This window comes from Lipophrys pholis, assembly GCF_963383615.2.
Source record: "Lipophrys pholis genome assembly, chromosome: 1".
Lineage (NCBI taxonomy): Eukaryota > Metazoa > Chordata > Actinopteri > Blenniiformes > Blenniidae > Lipophrys > Lipophrys pholis.
In genome coordinates, this window is record NC_137635.1 from 7,174,233 (window position 1) to 7,197,903 (window position 23,671).

Genomic DNA, 23,671 nt, shown 5'->3' on the forward strand with positions numbered 1-23,671 from the left:
TTATCATGAAATTGGAAAAACAATGATTTATTTTTATTTTTATGAGTGTGACAAGCAGTTGATAACGTCGCCTCACATGGATGACACTGTAAAACAAGGAGTGGGTCCAAACATAGAATAGAATAGAATAAAATAGAATAGAATAGAATCAGACCAGCAGACAGTCCACAGGTTGTGTTCAAGTCCTCAGGAACCTTGAGCTGAGCTGCTGTGGGACAATTTATTTATAGGACGATAGAAACAAACACCTTTTTGTAGATAATACTCAAAACATCATTTCATGCTCACACTATTTACCTCATGATTGAAGAAAGAGGCTGTTGTTGTTGTTGTTGTGTCACAGCTTTATTACCTACAGTCCTGCTGCCCATCTCTACAAGGTTGATGTTATTATTGATTTGGGGGTTTGGATTCTTCAATGCTGCTTCAGAATGTAGAACAGTGTCTTTTAAAATGACTCACCTTTATTGGACGTATGCAATTTTTTAAAATTCACTATTATTCCACATACTGACTGATGGTCAATGTGAGAAGCTTGGTCTTGGTGTTAAATTTACCTCATTTTAATTTAGCACAAGTGCTAATGTTGCTCCATTTTATCACATTGTCCAGCACACAGACGCAGTATTGCACCCGCTTCACCACATTTTCTATGTTTATTCCACAACCGTACGTCCTTTATAGGTGATTTTCTTTATACCACTTCAAAACCACTGATACAATGAAATCAATCAAAATAAAATGAGGTTTTTAACTGTTTTAAAAGAGCCTCGGGACTCTGAAGTCAAAAGTTTGACTGCATCTAATTTCATTACATTAACTACATGATTCATTTGTGGTGGTGGAATTAGATACTACTTGTCCTGATCATTTACTATCAGCATCATTGGTGATATTATGCTTCACGGACGTTGAGAAAAACCGACATTCCTATAAGCTTTGTCAGGAAACGAAGAGCACATGTGGATTTAAACTGGGTGACTCACACTGACAATTAATACATTTCAACATCTCAATTCTGCTTCGTGGGTCTACCACTGATGGGTTGTTTTAATGGGGACAATGAACGGGAGAGGAACACAAAGTACATGATGAAAAGCAACGCATGTACCAGAAGAACATGCAAACCCCCACAAGCAAAGGTTCAAACAGAGATTCTCTCATGTTGAGCGATAAACTCTAGATTGTAATTTAGTGTTGTAGCTAAGACCCCTAACCCCGAGACCAAGTCGAGACGAAGACCTTGAGAATGTGGTCTTGAGTCTGACCTCGACACCGGCGCTGCTCTGAAGTACAACAATCCCATAATATGATGTTAAAGAAGCGACATATAGAAATGAAAGTTACCTTTGATGATTTATTGTCATTCAATACCTACACTCGCACACAAAAACAGCATTTTTCTCCTACAAGGCCCAAACTAGGCTTTTTAAAAAATGTTGGGGAAAAACAAAAACAGCAAAAGTATTAAAAAAAAAAAGAAGACACATTTAAAGCAGTGATAAAGTACCAACGATGCATACGATGATAGTTATTGCACTGGATTTATAATTATTGCAACATCCTCAGACCTGACAGCAGTTCAACAGTCCTCTGGCCTGAGGAATGAAGCTGCACAACCTGGTCGTTCTGCATTCAGAGGCATAAGACTCACATATTGCTGAAGAGGAAAGTTTCAATACTTCTAGTTGACCTCAGGTCATCGGGTAGTTTCAGCATCTTACAGCAGGTCAAAGCTGAATGAAGCTCTGAATGAAACCGGAAGTGCATTTCTCCATTCCAACACGTGGGGGCTGCAGGAGCTTTCACCTGATCAACACTGACCTCTAGTGGATTTTAAAGATCACACACGCGACTCAGGTCGGATCTTAACAGAGTTACACGTCTTATAAGATGAGATTGATTATGAACTTGTTCATTAATGGAGTATGGAGGCAGGAGGGCGGCAGGTCTGGAGGTTTTTGACCCCGTTGGTGGTGCAGGTTCCTGCAGCCCTGCCCTGAAACCAGCTGCTCTGAATCTGCACCCTGAGGTGGTGCTTTTCCTCCTCCCCTCCCTCTCTCCTCACAAAACTATTCAGGAGCAACAGGCAGCCAGGACTCGGAGGGGAAACTCTCAGTTGTCGGAGAAATGACGGAGCAGAAGAGCTTTTCAGAGGTGATCAGTCGGATATTCGAGGAGGTTCCAGCAGCCAGGAAAGGTCTGGTGGACAACCACAGTAACCTGCTGCGAGTGGCTGAATACTGTGAGAACAACTACCTGCAGGTGAGAGACGCTCATTGACTTCTGCAAGACATGTGAAGCTTTTAAAGAGACCAGCAGATTTCACTTCTTCAGGCGGAGGATTCCACCAAGGCTGTCAATGAGGCCAAGGCGTTGGCCGCCCAGGCTCTGGCCAGTGTGACCTACCAGATCAACAGCCTGGCCAGCACCCTGCTGAGACTGCTGGACTCCCAGAGCCTGCAGATCAGAGACATGGAGTCCTCGGTCAACCTGCTGTCCCTGGTGAGGAACTCGTCCCGCCTCCAAATCACCCTGAGCTTCAGCATCTGTACACCTGGAGACACAAACACACACCCAAACATCTGGACACCTGGAGACACACTACTGTAGAACCAAAACATCTGCAGCAGGCTGCAGCTTCCTATTGACTCACTAAAAAGTGAACTAAAAGTAGGACGATGTTTTTGAGACTTTGCTGTATGAAGTTATGGGTTTCATGCTTCTGCTTATTTTTAAAGGGGCTATTGACATTTTTCATGATTTCATGATTGAACGTGATGCTTCTTCTGTGTTGTTTTGATTATTCGGTGGACAGCACGGTGGGGCAGTGGTGAGCACCTCACCTGTCCCCAGGTTCCAGTCCTTTTCTTGAGGACCAGACGGCGCAGAATCTTCATGTCCTCCCTCTGTGTGTGTCAAGTGTTGGGCTGGTGACCTCCAGTCAGCAGGGACCAGCTTATTGTGGCAGCAAGTCAATATTTAGTCCTCATATTGTAAAAGCATGTAGATCCGACACACCATCAGTATGTTAGAGTCTGTCAGGAGAGCAAAGTAACGGAGGACTGATTCTATGCTGTTCTGCTCCAGGCGGCTGCTCTCCACATTGAGAAGGTTGCTCGGAGAGAAATCGGTTCTTTCACCGCTCCCAAAAACAAAACTCGCACCAAACCGCTCACCGGTCCCACTTCTGGCCGGGAGCCAGAGAGAGGCTACTCCCGAGCGCCGATATCCTACTCCATCTTGGACTCTGTCGGACACTGTTTTCAGGTGAGGCGACGGGCTGAATGAGGAGCTTGAGGCTCTTTCATTATGGCCTGTTGATCTAAACTGCTGTTGATCCAGTGTGATGGATTGTTGTCTTCTTTCCTTCACTTTCATCCGTTGTCTCCTTGCACGTTGCTGACCAGCAGCAGCAGCCGAGGAAGAGGGCCGAGACCAGCGAGAGCATCAAGAGCACCATGGACATTCCTGTGTACGTCGACAGACTTTTCTTTATTCCGCTTTATTCACATTACGCTGCAGATGTGTTTTACCCACCGAGCTGAACAGCTGGATTCTATTCTGGAGGACTGAAGCTGTGTTTTTCTTCCTCCTCCAACAGATCCTGCTTTGGCCTCGCCGTGCCTCCACCCTCCGTCCCCACCTTCCAGAGCGCCGCCGACCTGCCCGAACCGCCCCCTCCCTCTGTCGCCAGCTTGGACATGACCACTCCACCGCCCCCACCTCCTCCACCTCCTGCTATGGACACCGGCCTCCTGCCTCTGCCCTCTTTCCCCTCGCCCACCGACTTCCCATCACCTCCTCCTCTTCCTCCACCAGGATCAGGAGCTATACCTCCTCCTCCTCCACCTCCTCCACCAGGATCAGGAGCTATACCTCCTCCTCCTCCTCCTCCTCCTCTTCCTCCTCCACCATCAGGATCAGGAGCTATACCTCCTCCTCCTCCTCCTCCTCCTCCTCCTCCTCCTCCTCCTCCACCAGGATCAGGAGCTATACCTCCTCCTCCTCCACCTCCTCCACCAGGATCAGGAGCTATACCTCCTCCTCCTCCTCCTCCTCCTCTTCCTCCTCCACCATCAGGATCAGGAGCTATACCTCCTCCTCCTCCTCCTCCTCCTCCTCCTCCTCCTCCTCCTCTACCAGGATCAGGAGCTATACCTCCTCCTCCACCACCCCCACCTTTCCTGCAGTAACATTATCAGGTGTTTTGCGTTTATTTCAGGTGTATTGTGGGACTGTGATCAGGAGTGTGGGGCTTTTCCATGAGATGGACGTGTGAAATGAGAGAAATATTTTTGCTTTAGAAAGCTTTGAATAAAAGCAGCAGAAAGTCTGAGGTGGTTTAACCTCGAGTCGTTTCGTCGGTGTTGCGGTGCAGGTGAGAGACGACTGTGAAACCTGGAGGAATTCTTCAGACGTGTTTTAACAGCACTTCGGCTGCATTCCTGAAAACAAGCTGGAACAGAGAAGATCCAGGTACCGAGGCTTCCTCCTGCTTCCTCTGAGACCAGATTCCTCATCTTCTTGGTTTCTCAATGTTTCTTCATCTCTGGGACTCTTCGTCTGCTGTAACAGGTGGCGGCCTTTCACCGCCACTGTGCTGTGGGCGGAGAGCGTGTGTGTGTGTGTGTGTGTGTGTGTGTGTGTGTGTGTGTGTGTGTGTGTGTGTGTGTGTGTGTGTGTGTGTGTGTGTGTGTGTGTGTGTGTGTGTGTGTGTGTGTGTGTGTTGTGCTTGTTAAACCAGGTCAGTGAGGCTATAAACTGGTCTGGACTGTGCTTTTATTTGTAGTTTGAGGTAAAATCAGTCAAGAGGAGCGAATACAAACTTCCTAAATCTACTTCTTCTCTGGTTTCTGATTTCATTGGTCAAGGCCAGAAAAAGAAGAAGCAGATTGAATCAACGCAGCTTTCGTTGCTTCCACTTTCACTCAGATCTTAATCTTAGTCTAAATTACACAAACCGTACATGTTCTCCTTTCTGAGTTAATCGTCTGAATAAAGCTTTGCACACAGAGAAATCATAACATACAGCTTTAAAGACTTTCTGTTTATACCGGGTGCTCTGAGGATACTGAGAGATAAAGAGCGACCTTTGAACTTTCAGTGGGTGAATGTACTGCTGAGCAGAGTGACGGACGGTAAAATGGAGTTACCCCCTTGGAGTTTTACCTGAGAATCGTCCTTTTGTTTCACCACCATGGTCATTTACTATCCTACCATAGAGTGAGTATGTTGTCTGTTCTCAGGTCAGATGAGGCGTGTGAACACTGAGTGAAGCTCTTCTTCATGTTTCAGGATTCCTGCTCTGTGTGTTTGTGTCGCTTTGTGGATTTTCTGTTGCCATGTAGCCAAGAAGCGTAGAGAAGCAGAAGGTTGGCCCTCTGGTCTGGACAACTCTCCGTCTGTGTTCATCATCCCCATGTACGAGGAGGAAGAAGAGGAGGAGGAGGAGGAGGAGGAAGAAGTCATGGACTTGTATGAAGCTTATTTTCAGTCTTCTAACAGAGAGCCTCCCCGTTACTCCTCTAGACCCGCCGGGCCTCCTCCTCCATACACGGTACGGCTTTCCTCATGAGGACACACACACACACACACACACACACACACACACACACACACACACACACACACACACACACACACACACACACACAGTTGGTTGTTAAACCTTGTAATTCTTCAGAATCTACTTTCCTTTTTCAGTTTGATCTGCAGGCCGACTCCCCGCCATCCTACACAGACCCTCCGGCGTACTCAGAGCTGCAGTGATCCTCCTCAACCTCACTCTCCTCCTCCTCCTCCTCCTCCTCCTCCTCCTCACCCTCCTCCTGCTCCTCCTCCTCCTGTTCACCGTCCTCCTCAAGCTCACTCTCCTCCTCCTCCTTCTCCTCCTCTTCACCCTCCTCCACCTCACTCTCCTCCTCCTCCTCCTACACCTCCTCCTCCTCCTCTTCACCCTCCTCCTCCTCTTCCTCCCATGGTTTCTATCACAGGGCAGATTTGTGGGATCAATGAGACGTTTTGATTGTGATCTTGTGAGAAAAGACCCACAAATCATTTCCTGAGAGGCGTTTCCTCTCCCGGCTCTGTAAACCCGGCCGGCCATAAACTCTGGATGGAAAACTGATATTTATGTTCAACTGTGAGCAAACAGTGTAAAACATGTCTTTATGAGTTCTGATCTTCACTGGCAAGGTCTGAATTCTCCTGACTGTTATTTGGGTCCATATTGATCAGAGCAGCTCTGATGTTACAATCTGTTCATAGGATCAATAAACCTGTAAATAATCATGAATGCTGATATGACTGGTACGGTTCCATTGAAAAGCCAATAAATCTACTATCTGTACAGCTTGATGTGTGTGCAAATTTGCATTGAAATACATTTAAAAGTTTGTGTTTTTGAAATAAAATCAGGATAAGACAAACGCATGTGGGTGAAATTGTTTTGTTTTATGGGGAAAAAGCAATGAGATGTGTCGAGTGTAGACAGATTTCTTAAATACACATTTCCTTTCTGTCATTTCTGGAAGTGTTCCTCAGTTTGCACAGTGATTTCCAGTAATCAAGCCTGTTATAAATGTAACCTGATAACTTTCACACACAGAGAGTTCCTGATATCGTTAATGACATAATGAACTGTAGATGGTAGGAGCTTCAATAATTTTTTTTATTTTGAGTAACATATTGCTGAAACTGTATTTAAATGTATGTTTTCACTGATTAGTGAACTTCTGCTCATTTTCTACCATGAAAAGACCCTTCCTTTTATAAAATATCATATATACACACTGGTGTTCTTGATATGTCGCTAATTAACTTGACTGGTTGTGAAATCAACCTCAAAGTATTTTAGATCTGATAAAGTGATTTGTTGGCCTTGTCCCAGTTTTTGTTAAATATGTCACGTCCATCAAAACAAACTATTATTCAATCAATGGAAAATGTGTCAAATTCAACATGTGATATATTTTCATCTTTCATTGGGGATAAATCTTCTTTTTGAACATCTTCCCGTTGGGTTGGGAATTGAACTTTGAATGTGATTCAGGTTATTGTCACTGAACACTCACCAGAAATGTAAAGAACCATTTCTGTGTCCCTGCGTCTTTAAACAAGACAGTGATGCTGTAAAAGCTCATCAAACTGTTACTCAGTGACTCGATGCTCATTTGAAAGCGACCTGCACATCAGGACGGTCTGGACTTTTAGGATTTTTATAAGGTAAGAACCTGCCGCCACAATTATTTGTACAAACTTCTCTTCATTAAAACTTAACATTCGATGTGTTGAAGTTGTGCGGATGCAGTTTGTGTTGCTCGCGGTCCCAGTGATCAAAGTGTTTTATAGGATGAAGGTTCACTGTAAGCTGGTAAAACTGAGAATCAGCTGTTCTGTGTGACACATGGACACAGTCTGCACTCCAGATTACTTTATTAGTCGTACTGAAGTCTCGTTATTGATGTTTTTGCCTGAATGTTTTAAAGAACCACTCGACTCTTTGTTTTTCTTACAGTGATGCCTGAAGGCTGAAGTAATGCAGGGATGGTTTCAATGGGGGCTTTCATTAAATATCTGTAAGTTATGCTCAGTTTAATATAAAGAGAAATGTTGATGTTAAATGCAGAACAAATGCAATTTTAAATGGTGAAAATGTGTTTCCAGATTTCCGCTCGTGGTGGTGTCTATAGCTATTGTGATGCTGTGTTTCTACCTTCATGCAAAAAAGAGAAGAGCTTCGTACGACGTCACCACAGCAGATGAAGACGACGCCGGTCCTTCAGGGATTCACACTATTTCTTTTCCAGACTATGACACAGAGGAAGACATGCTCCATGAAAGGTTTCCACCTGAGTACAGCGCCGTGGATCACCCGCCGCCTTATTCACTGGTACATGAACTCTGCTTTATTACCTCGAGGACAGACGTCACCTGATTTGACCTCTTGACCTTTCTATTTATAAATGTTACTGACACATGTTATCAGAGAGGCTGTTATATCTGGTGCTTTGCTTTGGCCTCACAACTACAAAATCAGATGAACTTTTTGAGCTTAGTTTAGTTACTGTTGAATTAAAGTATTACAGTTTTCCCACTAATTTAAGGCTTTTTGAAAGTCATTTATTAATTAAAAACAAATACGATATGATAATTTATTGGTGTAATTTAGTGGATTTCAAAGCGTTTCAGCAGGAAAAATCTATGGCTGAAACTGATTATTTCACTTTCTAAGAAGAAATGATAAAGACAATAAGTTAAACTATTAATTATTTCCCTAATACACACCACATGCTTCTGCATAAGTATTTATTTCAAAATAATTTCAGGAGCTTTTGTGCAATTTCATAAGTATAAGTGAAAGACTGCTGGCCACAACAGAGTGCTGCATAGCATGTATGAGTATAAACCACTCGAAAATAAACTTCAAAGAACAGTATATTTTATTTCCAATGAATGCAGTTTTATTTATGTATTATTATTCCATCATTGACTGATAATTTGCCGGCTGTGACGTTATGACAGCACCTGCAATATCTTTATTTGACCACCAGGAGCGCACTTTATTCAGTAATATGTGGTGAGGCAGGATTACTTTCCAGATGCAGAAATATGTCGATATGAAAGATAATTTCTGACCATAATATGAATTAATCAAATATATGTATTTGAGTTCAAGCTGCATGTTCCACTAGAACAAAGAGAGATTTAGAGTTCCAGCTCTTTATAGATTATAATTCTTTGTTTGTCACCGCTGAACTAAAAGTTCATTCTTGGTGTGAACGTTCATCCTCTCTGGTTCTGTTTGGTCAGCTTGTGTAAAGCTCAGCTCACAGGCTCATGATCATGTCTGGAAGGTCGATAACATAGATGCAGCTCCTTTTTTCAACCTGTTTTTGAATTCTGGGGCATTTTTAAAATGTCCCGTTACAAATTTCACTTTGTTTCATGCAGGTCGACCCAAAGCTGTCGAACGTCTGGCCAGACGGCCCCCCGCCTTCCTACGAGATGTTTCCAATCACCCTGCCTCTAGATTCACATCACTGGACGACGCCCACGAGGCCGCCACCTCCACCTCCACCGCCACCGCCACCGCCACGTCCCCAGAGACTTCCTACCCGGTAACACCCCGCCCATGCCCCCAGAGATCCCGTCCATACGCCCAGAGACCCCGCCTGCTGAACCCTGCCCCCACCCTCATGTACTGTTTCCTGTATATTTTGAACAGACTATTTTTCTAGTGACTCCAGTGTTGTGACTTTGATTTGTCGATTACTGTGCCTTGATATGAATAGAAACTCTGATTTTCTCCAGAGTTTTTGAAAAACTTTTTTAATGACCACAGGAGCTGCAGTGTCAGCGGCAGAAAAAACAAAAACACCATTTCCTATGTTATATTATACACTCTTTATTACAATACAGTACTTACAATCTGAAGAGAAAATAAAATAAATATTACATAAGATGACAGGATCATTGTTTTTGTTTTTCTATATTTCTAGGAATTAACATGTACAGTGACAGAAGTGGAATGATCCATGATGAAAAAATAGAGTGTTTCCTTGGCTATTGAACCATGTTAAGGCAAAAGTAAGCAAGAATAAGAAGCCACTGGTAAATATTGATACTATTTCTACAATAAATAAAGAGAGAAACCTTTAATAGCCTGCAGAAATACTACTGTTACATTACATGTTGTCTGCCTTCACTATACAGTCAGTGCATATTGTAGGCTACTTCTTCGGGCGTTTTTCCTTTTTTAGTTTTTATTTGGGTTTATGTGTTCTCAGTGCTACAAATACAACTCCACAACAGAATCAAGCAGACAGTCGTCAGACACTGTGGATGTCCGAGTTTTACCATCAGAACACCAGATGATCAATGGAACTAACGTCAGGTGAAGTTAAACTCACTGAGACGACAACTGATGCAAAAAAGGACTGTATTTATCAGCATGTGTGTGTGTGAGAGAGAGAGAGAGAGAGAGAGAGAGAGAGAGAGAGAGAGAGAGAGAGAGAGAGAGAGAGAGAGAGAGAGTCTCCACAGATGTATTGCATGTTGATTTAAAAGTATCATCTATTGCTGTTTTGTTTTCAAATTTGTAGAGACAAATGAGATCAAGCACAAATCTGACCACATACAATCATACAGTGTGATCACATGGTAAAATATATTTGAAAGTATTTGATACAAATATGACATTTGGTATCTTCCCTCGACCAATCTGTCCTACGGAGCCCATGTAAACATTACACTACATAAAGTATTAAGATCTGCAAAGACTAAAAAGTCCTTCAAAAAAAAAAAAAAAACTTTCACTGTGAACTTTCAAAACGTCTAAATCTACATCCGCGTTAATGATAACACGCACGCACGCACGCACGCACGCACGCACGCATACACAAACACACTCATAATCAACTTTAATCCTAATGGTTCCATTTGGGACAAATGAAAGTGACGCTGGGCTGAACAGAGGAACGCTAACTTTGTACAAAAATGTTCTACATGAGGCTGGTCACATGTCACATGACCCCCGGCTCCATCAACACCCACCTCCGCTCCGGCTCGCCGCAGAGAGACGGCCCCCCTGTCTGGTGACTTGTCCGTCGACCTTTGACCTTCGATCAGCGGCCCATGGCACCTTGCTGGTGATTAGTGGGTGAATCTCAAAAGACCCAACTGACAGGAACCCACTGCTGCTCCGACGACAGTTTCTCCAGAGCCATGCGCAAGCCGCGGAACGCCGCCTCCAGCCCGTCGTTCACGATGCAGAGGTCGAAGTAGTGTCCGTAGGCTCTCTTAATGCGCTCGCTCTCGTCCACCGTCCTCTTCAGCTCCGAGTCCTGCAGGCGGAGGATTACTTTAAACAACCAGCGAGAAATTACCCGGAGGAAAGAGCAGATTAAAGAGTGAGACTGGAGTTCAACTGAGATTTAATTAGTTTAGGTAATTTATTTGTTTTTATTGACAGACTATCCAGACATGGAACCAAGTCACACATGAACGTCTCAAGTCATTTTTTCTTGGTCAAGCCAAGTTATTTTCATGTTTTAACATATATTTATTACCTTCGCCCTCAAAAGTCTGTTTTATCTGTTTATTTGTATGCATGAATGTATTTTACAAACTTTTCACCAAAACTATTTGCCAGAGTTGCATGAAATTTTCAGGGATGATTTGTCCCTATCCAAGGATGGTCCCATGAAATTTTGAAAATGATTGGGTCAAGGGTCAAAGGTCAAGGTCACGGAAATGTGGTCAGCTTGAGGTCAAACCGAGGCCAAAATGTTCAGTATTCAATTCTCTATCCTGACGGAAATACCCCCCCGACCTTTGACCCCCAGAGTAATAACCTCACTGCATCATGTGGCATATCAGAGGATAGGGAATTAAAAACTGAACTTTTTGGCTAAGGTAAGTTATTAATCGGATTACAAACTGACCCATGTCATGACAAAAATAGGTTTTGATCTTTTCATATTGCAGAACAAGTTTCTCTTGTTCGGTAAGAAATCCTTTAATTCTTTAAATATTTTTCACTTGATTTTGTTATTGTCTAAATGTGTTGGTTGAATTTCAGGTCCAGATTTCTGACGTGATTTGATGTCTTCGAGGACAAATTTCACTGTGAAACTTAAGAACAAATAAATAAATTCCTTCCTTCCTTTTAAGCTGTGAATCACTTCTCCTCTCCTACATGAAGTCGGTCCTGCTGAGCTGCAACGTCTCTGCAGAGACTCAACGAGCCTCAGGACGTTTCAAGGCCACCACAGGTTCTCCTGAAAGCTGGGTTAGAAAAGAGTGACTGGAACGTCTTTCAGGGGGAATTTAGATTATTGTTAGTAGTAAAATTCTAGCTTTCCAGCTCTTCTTGGACTGCTGACCAGATATCCTCACATGAAACTGATGAAAACCAGCATTCAGTCGCTCGGCTGTGTTGGTTCAGTTTATTCCTGTTAGACTGAGAGCTGCTGTCATCTCAGGTTGATTGCAATGTTTCTCAGTGTTAATCGTTGCACCCATCACAGTAGATGTTTCCAGCAAAGCAAAGAGGAAGAGACAGAAGAGAGCAGAGATTCCTCACCGTTAACTGTTTGGTGACCACTCCCGACTCAATGGCCGACCTGTTCATGGCCTTCAGGACCTCGAAGTCCGGCGCTTCGATATACACGACGTAGGGCAGGAATTCAGACGTCCGCAACACTTTCAGAGCCTTCAGGGAAACACAGAGAGGATTTATACATTTACATTGGAGAAAAAAACAAAAAGCAACAAAAGAAACCCAAACAGGATGTGAGGACAAAGAAGAGACAGACATGCGTGACTCCTCCTCTACCTGCGGGTTGACATCCAGGATGCAGATCTTCCCCGTTTCGATCACCTCATGTATGGAGTTGATCTTAGTGCCGTACAGATTCCCGTCATACTCGCCATGCTCCAAGAAACGGGCGTTCTTGATGTCACACTCCATTTCGCAGCGGGTCATGAAGGAGTACATCTGGCCGTCCCGCTCGTCAACCTTCGGTTTCCTGGACGTGACTGTTGGTGGACATCAAGACAAACTCTAAAGATCCGTGTCAAATTCAAAGTGCCCTCATAAATACCGAGACAGACAAAGCTGATGTGACGAGAAAAGGAGAACAATCTTAGTTGACAGATGAAGCAGCGCAGACCCGGTGAGGCTGAGGGTTGACCTGGTTGAGGTCAACCAGACCTGGTTGATCTGGTTGACCTCCTGCACTCACAGGGGATAGTGGTTCCATAGCGCAGTGGATCCGACACCAGCAACTTATTCTTCAGGCTGCGACGCCCAACGCCCTGTGCTCCAATCAGAACCAGCGTCTTTCTCCTGAAGGGCGGGACTTTGGCGACCTCCTCATAGATCCGTAGCTCGTGCCTGTCAAATTCTGGTCCAGAACCAATCGGGACAAAGTTAGGACCGTCACACAGTCGGCCATGTTGTCTGAAACTCAAGCCGCACCTACCTGCATTCTTGGTGGTCAAATACATCATCTTTTTCTTCTTCTTACCGCCCATCCCCGCACACAGCGGACCTGAGAGGGAAGCAGCACACAAAACACAATCAAAGCTGAAATCCTGCCACTTATCTCAGCCACCGTCAGGGTGATGGAGCATCAAGGTGAGAGGAAGCACCGGCAAGTCATAAATCCAGGAGGCAGCCACTAGGTGGCAGCGTGCACCAATACTGATTCCCGTGTGTGTGCGTGTGCGCCTGCTCTGCTGCCAGGGAACACCTGTGAGCAGGCGGTCTGCTATCCGTCTGTTCACTATGGTGCATTATATGGAACTGAGAGTCGTTTGTGAAAACAGGAGCTCAGCTATAACCGAGTGTAACATCTCAACCTCGATCAGACTACCTGCTATATGGATATGAGGCTAATTGTTCATATACCTGTATACTGTATGTCCTAATTAGATCCATCACTGGATATAAGACATTCAAAACTCTTCAGGTGTCACTGTGACGATGTACACAGTCGGGTTGTGTGTATAGTGTGTGAGCAGACAGTCGTGTCCTTCCTTCCCTCCAAGGGCAGAACAGCCGGCCTGTCGTCTTCCTCTCTTCCACAAGCGAAGGACATGAGGCCGACTATGACTCACCACCTGTTCTGTTGCTACCGAGGGTCAAATCAAACTCAGTCCACGACTAGTCAGAGGACAGATCATTATTGATCAGGTTTCTGTTCATGGGTGTCTTATCACCAGACCCAGTAGCTTCATAACCGGCAGACTGGATCAGGTCGGAGCTGCACCGATGCTCAGGACCAGTGGTGGAGGCTTGCTGGCAGAGGAGCCGGCGCCAGATGAAATACTTGTCAGATATGGAGAGGAGCAGATGTTGTCTTTGTTGCCGGGGTGTCGGTGCAGCGAGGAGTCTGTGTCGAATCTGCATAATGAGAGGAGCGTCTCTGCTCTGCTGCTTGCTGCTGCGAGGCATACCTGTGGTAGCGAGCTCCAGATCTCTCTTCACAAACGCTTTCCTCTTCTCCTCCAGGAGCTGGCTGGGAATCAGCCCAGCGCTGCCGCCCTCTATGTGGCAGGCCTGGCAGAGAAACGCAGCCCAGTGAGGAAGATGAAGCTAACAAGTGGAGGGTGAAGAGTGTCCACTGACCTGCCACCAGTTCAGATCCTCTTGATTAAATATCTGGAGTATGTCTCCGCTGCTGAAGCCGAGCCCGGCTTCCTTACAGGGAATCAGGTTGTCATGAGAAGGGTCGTAATCAAAGTGGCACTTCACGAAGGCCTGAATGGATGAGGATGACGAGAACACGCTGAGTCAACACAAATTCAAACAGATTTTTAAAACGTTTGAATGTTGTACTCTCCTGACTCTGTCGGCACACTGAACCGTCACAGATGTACAGGGTGAGGAAGTGTCCGTCGCTGTGAAGCAGCTTTGCTCACTTAAAGCCTCGGCTCATTTTCTCAACATATCAAGGCTACAGGACTCAGGGGCAGGTTGGAAGAAGGATAGAAGAGGAGCGATACAGACACACAGAAAGAGAGAGAAATAAAGAGAGAGGCAAAATCTGTATCCATGGCAACCAACCCTTCCCCCCGTACTGGAAGCCATTTTTCTCATACTGAACCAACGCATGAGAAAAAAACCCACAAAAAACGGGCCTGCTAGCCTTTTACTGTACTCTACACACACACACACACACACACACACACACACACACACACACACACACACACACACACACACACACACACACACACACACACACACACACACACCCACACACACACACACGCACACACACGCACGCACACGCACGCACACACACGCACACACACGGCCTCCCTGAGCCAGAGCTGTCAGTGGAGTTTATTCACCGTGTGACGAAGGAGCTGCAGGCCTTAAACGCAGACAGCTGGAATATATTTGGAGAGAAGGTTTTGGGGAGCAGCTCTGATCACTGCCACTCGCTGAGCGACGATACGTCCACCTACACACCCCTCGATTGTTTCAGCACAAACCGGTCTTCAGTAGCTTCTAAAACTCAGGCGCTATTAAAGGTTTAAGTACACTTATAATGAGATGATATAAAGCAAAAAAAAAAAAAAAAACCTTCTTACGCTTCGTGAAAGGTGAAGTCATGACTCAGTAGCACCTCTTTTCATTAAATAACTTGAAGAATTGCAAAGTGTTTAAGTGTCCCTGACAGCATTTCTGTGAGCTTGAAGACTGTCTTCACTTTATTGATATTACAAGAACAGGAAAAGTAATGTGAATACAGGTACATTGCTGTCTCACCAAGCTTGTCTAGCTTTAGTTGATTGCATGTTTTACTTTTATTGTCCAGGATTACTTCATTCCTCTTTGCATGTTCAGCCGATAGACAACTTGACCTTAATTTGGACAAAGCAGGCGTTCTGCATGTGTTTGGGTTTTCTAAAGACACGACCTTCCTCCTACAATCCAAAGTCAACCACTGCAGGTTAATAACTTTAATTGCTCACAGGTTTCAGTGTGTGTGTGTCTATCAGTGCTCATTACTAGTTATTAGCTCATTGAAAAACCTCCAAGGCAGACGCAGGCAGCACTGAGGTGACAGGAAACGTCCTCAGATCTCTGTGTCCAATGTCATTTCATAAGGCAGTGGACTGACTGACACTGCCTGTGGGGCTCAGAATATAATCTTATCCAGCAGCAACACACGCTTCAAACGCATTGCTAATAATCCTCACACACGGACCCTTTAAACATCGTTTACTCATAGATTGCATTCTAGTATATCTTGGCCTGGTGTGAGAAGTGAATTCATCACGGCCTCCTCAAGCTGCACTGTTCCTTTTCTGTGCTGCTCAGACCGATCAGTCACAGAGCTGAACGCACTGCATCCCCTCATCCTCTCATCCTCTCAACCCATTGGTTCAGCAACACAATCCCTGTACTCCCTCAAATCTGAACTGGGTCAGTGAGACAAACCTTCTGTTGCTCCTCGTTATCTATTGTAACTCAAAGAAAACCAGCTTTTTTAAAAATATTTGATGAGCAAACAAACCTCTGTGAGTGAACGCTCTGAAATGATTAGAAACAAGCAAACTATGTGACTTTGATCGTTCATCCATCATGCAGATGCAGAAAGTGCCTCTTTATTTGGATAAGTGATAAAGGCAGTGCGTATAGCCGATGTCATCCTGCAGTAGAATTAGATATATGAATCTTGGCACGGCACACAAGGTGAGAGACAGCAGGGTGGAGGCCAGGGAGGACAGGCAGTTTTAATGAAATGATAACTTGAGAGAGACTCTAGTCCCGGACCTGTCTGGGGGTGTGGGGCTCCTGGTAGCTGGGCAGGATCTTCAGCACCACGCTGCCGCTCGCCTCCTTCAGCATCTCCTGCAGCACTTTGGGGTCGTTGCCCACCTCCTTGCCGTTCACCTCCTTGATTATGTCGCCCACGTGCAGCAGACCCTGCTGGTCGATCATTCCACCGTGGAGGATCCTGGCGATCACCAGCTCGCCACTCTCCACTCGGAATGTCACCCCCTGTGTGCGAACACACAGCCAGATATTACAATGCTTCATTAGCTGGGTTGAGTACTAGTGGACCCCAGAGAGCCGTCTGGCAACGTCCTCCATCGCGCGGCAGATTAAAAGACAGGTGGCGGTGAGGTTGGGGTGAATAAGAGTGATGGCAGATAGAACTCATGAGAATTTACGATTAGCAAACTATAGTTCTTGATGCCCCCGACTAGCTCAGTTGGTAGAGCATGAGACTGTCAATCTCATGTAGTGGGTTCGTGTCCCACGCCGGACGCCACCTTCCCGTGGGCTCACCACCTGCAGGAAGGTTCTTAATGGGTGCAATGTGATCTGGGTGACAGTGCTCAGACTGCCACCCCCACCACCCAGAAACGGATAAGAGGGAGAAGATGGATGGATGGATGGAGGGATAGTTCTTGATTCTGACACCAGCAGGACACCGAACGAGTGAAATGACGAAGAACAAAGAAAGTTTGTGACCAAAATGTGAGCTCACTTTTCCAACAGAGCTGAATATTAGAAGTCCTAAATGCACCAGAAACCATAAACTATCTCAAATGGTTGCTCAGGAACGGCTGGCAGCACATCGCCGATGTGAGCATTGATCACTCTGGACTTTTTTGAGCTAAGGAAGCTTTTGAAAGCTTAAAGGCAAAGAAGAAAATATAGCGCACAACAATAGAGGCTGAGCAAGAGATAATACACAAGGATAAAAATAGCATCCGTGTCTCTGTCTCATCTTTTCCTTTACACCTCCTCTCCAAACTCTGCTTCCATCAACACTTCAATACAGGTTATAATGAATAAACATTTACTTCTTCATTCAGTCGGTGTAATAAAATATAACATTACTTTGCATTAGTACACATTTTATAAAGGAAGTTCAGTTAAAAGGTAAAAAAAAAGATTGTTTTAAAGGTTAAATCATGTTTATTGCTTCTAATGGGGATAATCTGGGGGATTTTTTAGGATCATGTTAGGAAAACCTTGAATGTATTTGAAATACTGTTGATGGTGAGAAACATCTTTTACAAGAAATGATAACGTCAATAAAATATACCTGGAACTGGAACATGTATTGAATTTCTATTATTCTAATCAGTAGTAATACTAATTGTTGCTTGTTTGCATCCTGGCCACATTTGCAGCTGCTGTGTTTGTTATGGTCAAAATAAAAGTCTTCAATTACTCCAGCATCGGCCAGGAAGCAGATCATACGTTCAGGCAGTAAGGGGTTAACGGAGCAGACTGACCAGATGCTCTCCAGACACCTTGCGGATGCCCACCATCCTCACTGCGTCTGGGGGGACGGGCTGGCTGTTGAGGGCAGCGTCCATGAAGGAGCAGGGGCTCGGAGGAGGAGTCTCGTAGTTTTTGGAGGCGACAGAGTCGTGAGTCTCCAGCAGGGACTGCGAGCAAGAAGGCAGGACAATGAACCAATCACAAAGCTGCTGAGACCTCCGAGACCGCACGCCGGAAAGACTTCCTCCACATAGCTCCAAATCAGTGACCTGCATCGTCAGGCATGAACTTCACAGTATAAAGTAATGATGTTGATTGGATGAATGCGTGGCTGTGAGGGAGGAGCCATGTTGTACCAACCTGGAAGTGCGGCTCCTTCAGGATGCGGACGAGCTCGTCGGCAGTTTGGCTCCGGTGTGTGAGCGGATTGAGCTCCTTCAGCAGGTCCTGGACCAGCTCCACATTGTTCTCCCTCACGGCCTCCAGCTTGGGCTCCTCCAGGCGCTCATGGGCCTGAGAGTTCATGGATATAAGACACGTTACTACTCCGGCTGTACGTGCAACCATACACACAGCGTGCTGCAGATCATTTCATTACTCTCACTTCCACTAGTACACCTTCTCAGTGAACAGGGACCAAACCTCCTGCAGGTGAGCTTGTAGTAAAGAGCACAACAGCAAACAACAGAAGCAGCAACTGCCTCAGATCCCCGCAGAGAGCAGCACACTGCTCCTGTTCATGAATCTCCACTCAGAGATGCAAGAAGCGGGAAAAGTCGGCACGCCGATCGGTCCAGCCGTGCGCCTGGCAGGTTTTTCTGAGAGCAGCGAGACATCAATATTTCAGGGAACCTTCATTTTTCACTTTCTCTTCCCCTGCTCCCAAGGACAGTGGAGGCCAGGACTCACAGACCCCGGGTCCATGGTGGCAGGCTCTCAAATATAAAGTTCATTGGTTCCTGTCGTTGAGTGAAGTGGGATGCCCGAGCCTCAGAACATCTCATGAAATGTGTGTTTCATGATGATGAGGGTAATTTAATCACATCTGCTCCAGATTAAAAAGAAATGGCCCTTTAATTAAAGTCAAACTTCATGTTATAGTATTTTATAGTTTATGTACTCATCAGTCTTGTGCGATCAGACCCTTTAGCCCAGAAGTGTCAAACACCTTTTTTTACGAATTGTGCTGTTTGACACTGCTGCTTTACGGGTCTCATATTATGAAAAATCCACTTCCTAAAGGTTCTCCAGCAGTACTAATCGTCTCCATACATGGACTGACGCCCCAGAAGTGAAGACAGCCTGTCCTCTCTCTCCCTGGCTTGTTTCAGTTTTAAAACGTGTGTTGCTCCAACCAGCCAATCAGAAATCAAACCCTATATAGTGTCATCGGGGGTTTAGCCAATCACAATCAAGGTAGAACCTCCCTTTGACTCCTCCCGCAATTAAACAGCTCTGCACTGGCACATGGCACCACGAGAGGAAGTACTTCCTCCTCTTCCCAAGATGGGCATGTGTGGGCGGAGCCAGTCCAGCTCACACAGACACAGCAGATTCTGAATGTAGCTCCTATGATCCAATATTCAAATGAGGAAAATCAAGGAGGAGCTAGAAACTTTGAATACAAGGTCTCTGGACCAAACAGACCATGACACCTTGTCAACGCGTCCCTCTGGGTTTTAACACGACCTGATACGTACTCAACAGTTCAGTTTGTCACACTGACGTGAGGCTGAATGCTACAGGTTGCATAATGTAATTATCAGGCATAATCAGGCTTTGTCTTCTACCGAATGCAAATTAACTATAACAGTATTGACATCAGCACACTATGCAACACTGCGATAGAGGATTCAGTGTCGGGCGATGCCTCAGAGGATTTGTCTGCTGGGACTCACTACCACTCTGGCAGCGGCGTTGTTTGTTTGCAGAGGAAGAGAGGAAGAATCCCTGCCGAGAGACAGGATACAGTACGAAGACACAAACAAACACAGCGATCCACTCACACGGATCGCTGGGTGCATTTAAGCTCAGGATGCTGCTCAGAGCCAGAACCACAAGTTATATCCACACAGAACGAAACATGCGGGAAGCTGCCCTGTTTGGCGTTAAAGCATCAAGACCATGGCTGGTTTTTACTTAATGTCTTAGCATTAACAGTGAACATTACTAGGCTTCCTCTTCGTCACATAGACTTTACAGCAATTAAAAGTTTTCACACTGTGCAGGTAGAAGAGACTTGCCAGGCTTTGAATCATCAGGTTTGTTCTTATAAGAAAAGATGTTGAACACAAGCTTTGATGCACAATTAATCCCTGTACTTTCAGTAAATGTCAGCGGCTGGCAAGAAATTGGATAATAATTTTGGGAATCTGACCGCTTAGCCCATTTGAGCAAAATTGTTTTACATGGTGTAATTTGTATCACTAAGATTTAGTATTTTGGAGGCCACATGGCACTAATTCAGGAGGACAAAGTATTCTCATTGAGAGTGTTAACAGAGGTTCAGAAGTTAGGATAAACAGAGTGTGGGTAGATAATGAGCTCCACAGAACTGAATGTCTCTCTGTCATCACTGAGCTTTTTTTCTGAACTCATGTTGTCAATATAGCTGGTTTAATCATAATCCTAGAAACGTGCCGACTGTGGTTGTGGTGCATTTAGCTGTGTCTGGCTAAAAGCAGCGAGCCAGGAGCCAAATCACAGTCGGGTCATGAATGGATCCAGGAGGCAGAGGAAACTATCGTCAAGGAAGCGAAACTCAAATATCATGAACAACTGATGCAATCAAGATATTTCCACAAACAAACATATTTACTTTTCCAACATTTACCAAACAGCTGCTTTTGGTGCCTCAGTGCTGCAGCTACTTTTCATTTCTGACTCGTCATCATTCAGTTTCCACTTGAGTGCAAGTCAGATAATAATATCACGAGGATTAAATGTGACACCACGGAGAAATGGCACAAAAAAATGAAGTGAACTTGATGTATATTTCCTCCGTTCACATGTTTGCAGAGCAGAATTGTGCTTTTTTTATTCTTTCCCTCCTGTTTGTGTTAAATTAAAGTGATTGGTGCATTTTGGGCGACGGAACGAAAGAGGGAGACTGATGGGAGAGAGAAACCTTGTAACGACTGTTTCCCACTGCTGAGCTTCTTCCTTCTTCTCACTTCAAAAAGTGATTCTCTGGAACGACGTCCCTCCTCGCCGTGTAAATATTACAGTTGTTCAGACTGTTTTAACAGAAAACAGCATTTTGATGCTTTACGTGAAGAAATCAATGAGCTAAATGATGAGATATAAACATTATATAAGAACTAGATGTAGTCCTTCGTTGTGGGAAAACAGAGCAGATTACAGTTGCTGGAGAGTAATCAGTTACAATAGAAATGTTGGTAACACTGACTGTTGATGGTAAATATCACATTAATCCCGTCCAGACAGAGACGGGCAGTCGTGGTTAAAGTTGACAAAACTGCCTCCAAAGGACAAGAATCACTCCAAAGACTGCAGATTTCCAGGAGAACTCTACAAATGGAACCTGGAGTCGATCCATTCATCCTGCTTACTCTACTTGTTTTTTTAGATGGTGTTTAACCCTTTCACTCTGGAAATCTTGGTGGCAGCTGGTCCTAAACTTCAGTTCACATTGAGCAAAATAGGAATGTCTTCTGTAAAGTCACGGCGAAGTACAACTTTAAATTGTATGATATATAATATATTGTATGATGTATAATCGTATTAGCTCACTACTAGATGAGGAATGTATATAGGAGAGGTGTTTAAAGTTGCAGTCCAGCTACTGCAGTTCAGCGCATTTTCACTGATAATTTTGTAAAAAACGGAAATAAGCTTTTTTTTGCCTTCATCCAGGATGAGCAAGACATCGATAGAGGAACATCTGCTTTGTTTTTATTTTAAGCCAGTCCCTCATTTGTAATCTGATGAAGTGTTTATGTGGCATTTAAAATCAACTTACTAAAGGGAATAGTAACGGCTCGCAAATTTTCATTTTCACTTTTCATTTTCAGTACAATTGGGATTAATCAGTTCAAACCACACATGTCAACTTGTCAAAAATTACTGGTTTTGCCTGCTTGTTCAGATTATTCCAGAAATAGTTCATTGATTTGTTAGAAGGACAGACAAGTGTGAAACAGTAAAATGCAATCAATCCTATGAAAGAAGTGGATTTCATCTCTAGCTTTATATACTGAGACAAATATAATTTTGGCAGCTGCTCTACATCGTTGCACAGAGAGGCTGCAGATTTATCAGACAACAAGCTGCATCAGCACTAACAGCAACGTCTATTATGTGGATTTCAGTTTGCACAACATCACACAATGTCCCGGCACTGCCTGATTCACAAGCTGCACATAGAAACTACCATTAATGGCTATGATTTGCTTCCTTTAAAACTCATAGAAAAATAACTTATCAAAACACAGAACAGAAAAAGAATCGACGTTGCCTGGGGAAACCAGAAACCTCCTCAATTTGCATTTTCATCTTACAAGGAAACAATGAAGGAAAATCATTAAGATGGAAATGTGATTGAACTTGATGAATTTAAGCATTTTCTTTAGCTTCATTACTGCGGTAGAATTAAAATTTTAAATGTTATTAGGCATGTGGAGAAGGCAGACTTTAATTAAAACACTATCAATAAACATTTTAATGCAGGAAGTGGATGCAAATGAAATAAACTTCTACTTTGTCCAAAACATTTTACTTCATTTCCCTTCATTCGCTTTATAACAACATTTGCAGCAAAGACAATGACGACCAATCAGCTTCATTTAAACTGTTTTTAAGAAGCAACTGTGAGCAGAAGTGTATGAATAAAGACCTTCTCTTGTCAGTTCACTTGGTTCACTTCATAAAACCTTGGATCACAGTAATAAAGACGACAGTCTCACCACGGGGCTCTCCATGATGCCTTTGAGGAAGATCAGGTCCAGGTCATTGGCTGTTGTGGAGCTCGTGCTGTCACTCAGTGTGTCCAGGGCCTGGTGCATGGCTACACACACACACACGCACACACACACACACAGACACACACAGACACACACAGACACACACACACACACACACACACACACACACACACACACACACACACACACACACACATATACACAGGAAAAAATAGAAAGAAACAATGAGTACAGAGAGAGAGAGAGAGAGAGAGAGAGAGAGAGAGAGAGAGAGAGAGAGAGAGAGGTGCAGTTCATAGCAATGAGAGGTGAGCAGAAGCTGCTTCACATTTCACCTCCATCACTCGTTCTGTTCTTCAGACTATCCAAGGTGACAACATCTTTTTTAATACAGAACCAAACTTCACTCCTTTTCTCTCTGCGAGTTCATAAACCCACCGTCAGTCAGTCCGAAGGTTGGATGGATGGATGGATGGATGGATGGATGGATGGATGGATGGATGGACAAATGTAAGATGAGTGGATGGCTGGCCTACAATAACAGAAGCAGGACAGCAGCCTAACCACAGCGAAGGTATTACCGGTGTGATATTTGATCAATATTTCACAAACTGCAGCATGTTTGCACTTTGATCAAATGAAATTTTAATCTGTTCCGAGTCGCAGGTCATTTTATTCCTACAGTGTTTCGATTCATGCTGCAGCCTCAGAAAAAGACCAATTTTCTCCACGTGGATGTAAAATCCGGCGAGTAAAACCAGGAACATTACTCAATATGACAGCCGATCAATCAGCAGACGCACGGTGACGTCGGCGACTCGATGAAGGTCGGGTAAAGTTCAGCGTGGCTCCGCACTTAGAATATGAGTCATTAAGGTACCAAACACAGTGACATCATCAGCAGCAGGTATTAATCACAGCAGACACGGCCGTCACAGCAGTGGGCTTCTTTATTCACAGGGTG

The 23,671-nt window shown here is 44.4% G+C and overlaps 3 protein-coding genes across 7 annotated transcripts in view; 2 read left to right on the forward strand and 1 right to left on the reverse strand.

Annotated features, from left to right (window-relative positions):
* Positions 1 to 1,883: 1,883 nt before the first annotated feature.
* On the forward strand, positions 1,884 to 5,025 carry abi3b (ABI family, member 3b). Of its 4 annotated transcripts, none has more exons than XM_080463140.1 (5): positions 1,884 to 2,265; positions 2,338 to 2,505; positions 3,091 to 3,270; positions 3,411 to 3,475; positions 3,605 to 4,336. In XM_080463140.1, the coding sequence occupies exons 1-5, from the start codon at positions 2,131 to 2,133 to the stop codon at positions 4,194 to 4,196; spliced, it is 1,140 nt and encodes a 379-aa protein (XP_080319266.1). In that variant the 5' UTR covers positions 1,884 to 2,130; the 3' UTR covers positions 4,197 to 4,336. The 4 variants fall into 4 exon arrangements, with proteins under 4 accessions (XP_080319266.1, XP_080319267.1, XP_080319264.1 ...); XM_080463141.1 differs by having other exon boundaries at positions 2,102 to 2,265; positions 3,414 to 3,475; positions 3,605 to 5,025; XM_080463138.1 differs by having other exon boundaries at positions 2,102 to 2,265; positions 2,323 to 2,505; positions 3,605 to 4,346.
* A 55-nt stretch (positions 5,026 to 5,080) lies between these two features.
* On the forward strand, positions 5,081 to 6,434 carry LOC308107537 (uncharacterized protein). Its single transcript, XM_080459916.1, has 3 exons — positions 5,081 to 5,226; positions 5,299 to 5,560; positions 5,707 to 6,434. Exons 1-3 carry the CDS (start codon positions 5,201 to 5,203, stop codon positions 5,770 to 5,772), a joined length of 354 nt encoding a protein of 117 aa, XP_080316042.1. The 5' UTR covers positions 5,081 to 5,200; the 3' UTR covers positions 5,773 to 6,434.
* A 2,953-nt stretch (positions 6,435 to 9,387) lies between these two features.
* The window catches only part of mpp2b (MAGUK p55 scaffold protein 2b), a gene marked incomplete at its 5' end in the record, with an annotated part of 35,444 nt that continues 21,160 nt past the window's right edge, over positions 9,388 to 23,671 (reverse strand). Inside the window, 11 exons of one of the 2 annotated variants that reach the window (XM_080458420.1) lie at positions 9,388 to 10,847; positions 12,089 to 12,217; positions 12,341 to 12,543; positions 12,750 to 12,911; positions 12,990 to 13,058; positions 13,966 to 14,068; positions 14,138 to 14,269; positions 16,298 to 16,525; positions 17,776 to 17,931; positions 18,125 to 18,277; positions 22,690 to 22,790. In XM_080458420.1, coding sequence (XP_080314546.1) covers positions 10,671 to 10,847; positions 12,089 to 12,217; positions 12,341 to 12,543; positions 12,750 to 12,911; positions 12,990 to 13,058; positions 13,966 to 14,068; positions 14,138 to 14,269; positions 16,298 to 16,525; positions 17,776 to 17,931; positions 18,125 to 18,277; positions 22,690 to 22,790 — 1,613 coding nt within the window. In that variant the 3' untranslated portion in view covers positions 9,388 to 10,670. The remainder of the gene's footprint in view (positions 10,848 to 12,088; positions 12,218 to 12,340; positions 12,544 to 12,749; positions 12,912 to 12,989; positions 13,059 to 13,965; positions 14,069 to 14,137; positions 14,270 to 16,297; positions 16,526 to 17,775; positions 17,932 to 18,124; positions 18,278 to 22,689; positions 22,791 to 23,671) is intronic. The other variant, XM_080458421.1, reaches the window with a different exon arrangement.

What these genes read in the sequence shown, in the direction of transcription:
- abi3b (XM_080463138.1), top strand. Translation starts at nt 2,131, where the DNA reads ATGACGGAGCAGAAGAGCTTTTCAGAGGTGATCAGTCGGATATTCGAG. An exon ending in CGGTCAACCTGCTGTCCCTG is followed by an intron (nt 2,506 to 3,090) that starts GTGAGGAACTCG and finishes GTTCTGCTCCAG; the next exon opens with GCGGCTGCTCTCCACATTGA. An exon ending in CTGTCGGACACTGTTTTCAG is followed by an intron (nt 3,271 to 3,410) that starts GTGAGGCGACGG and finishes GTTGCTGACCAG; the next exon opens with CAGCAGCAGCCGAGGAAGAG.
- LOC308107537 (XM_080459916.1), top strand. Translation starts at nt 5,201, where the DNA reads ATGGTCATTTACTATCCTACCATAGA. An exon ending in ATTTACTATCCTACCATAGA is followed by an intron (nt 5,227 to 5,298) that starts GTGAGTATGTTG and finishes TTCATGTTTCAG; the next exon opens with GATTCCTGCTCTGTGTGTTT. An exon ending in GGCCTCCTCCTCCATACACG is followed by an intron (nt 5,561 to 5,706) that starts GTACGGCTTTCC and finishes TTCCTTTTTCAG; the next exon opens with TTTGATCTGCAGGCCGACTC.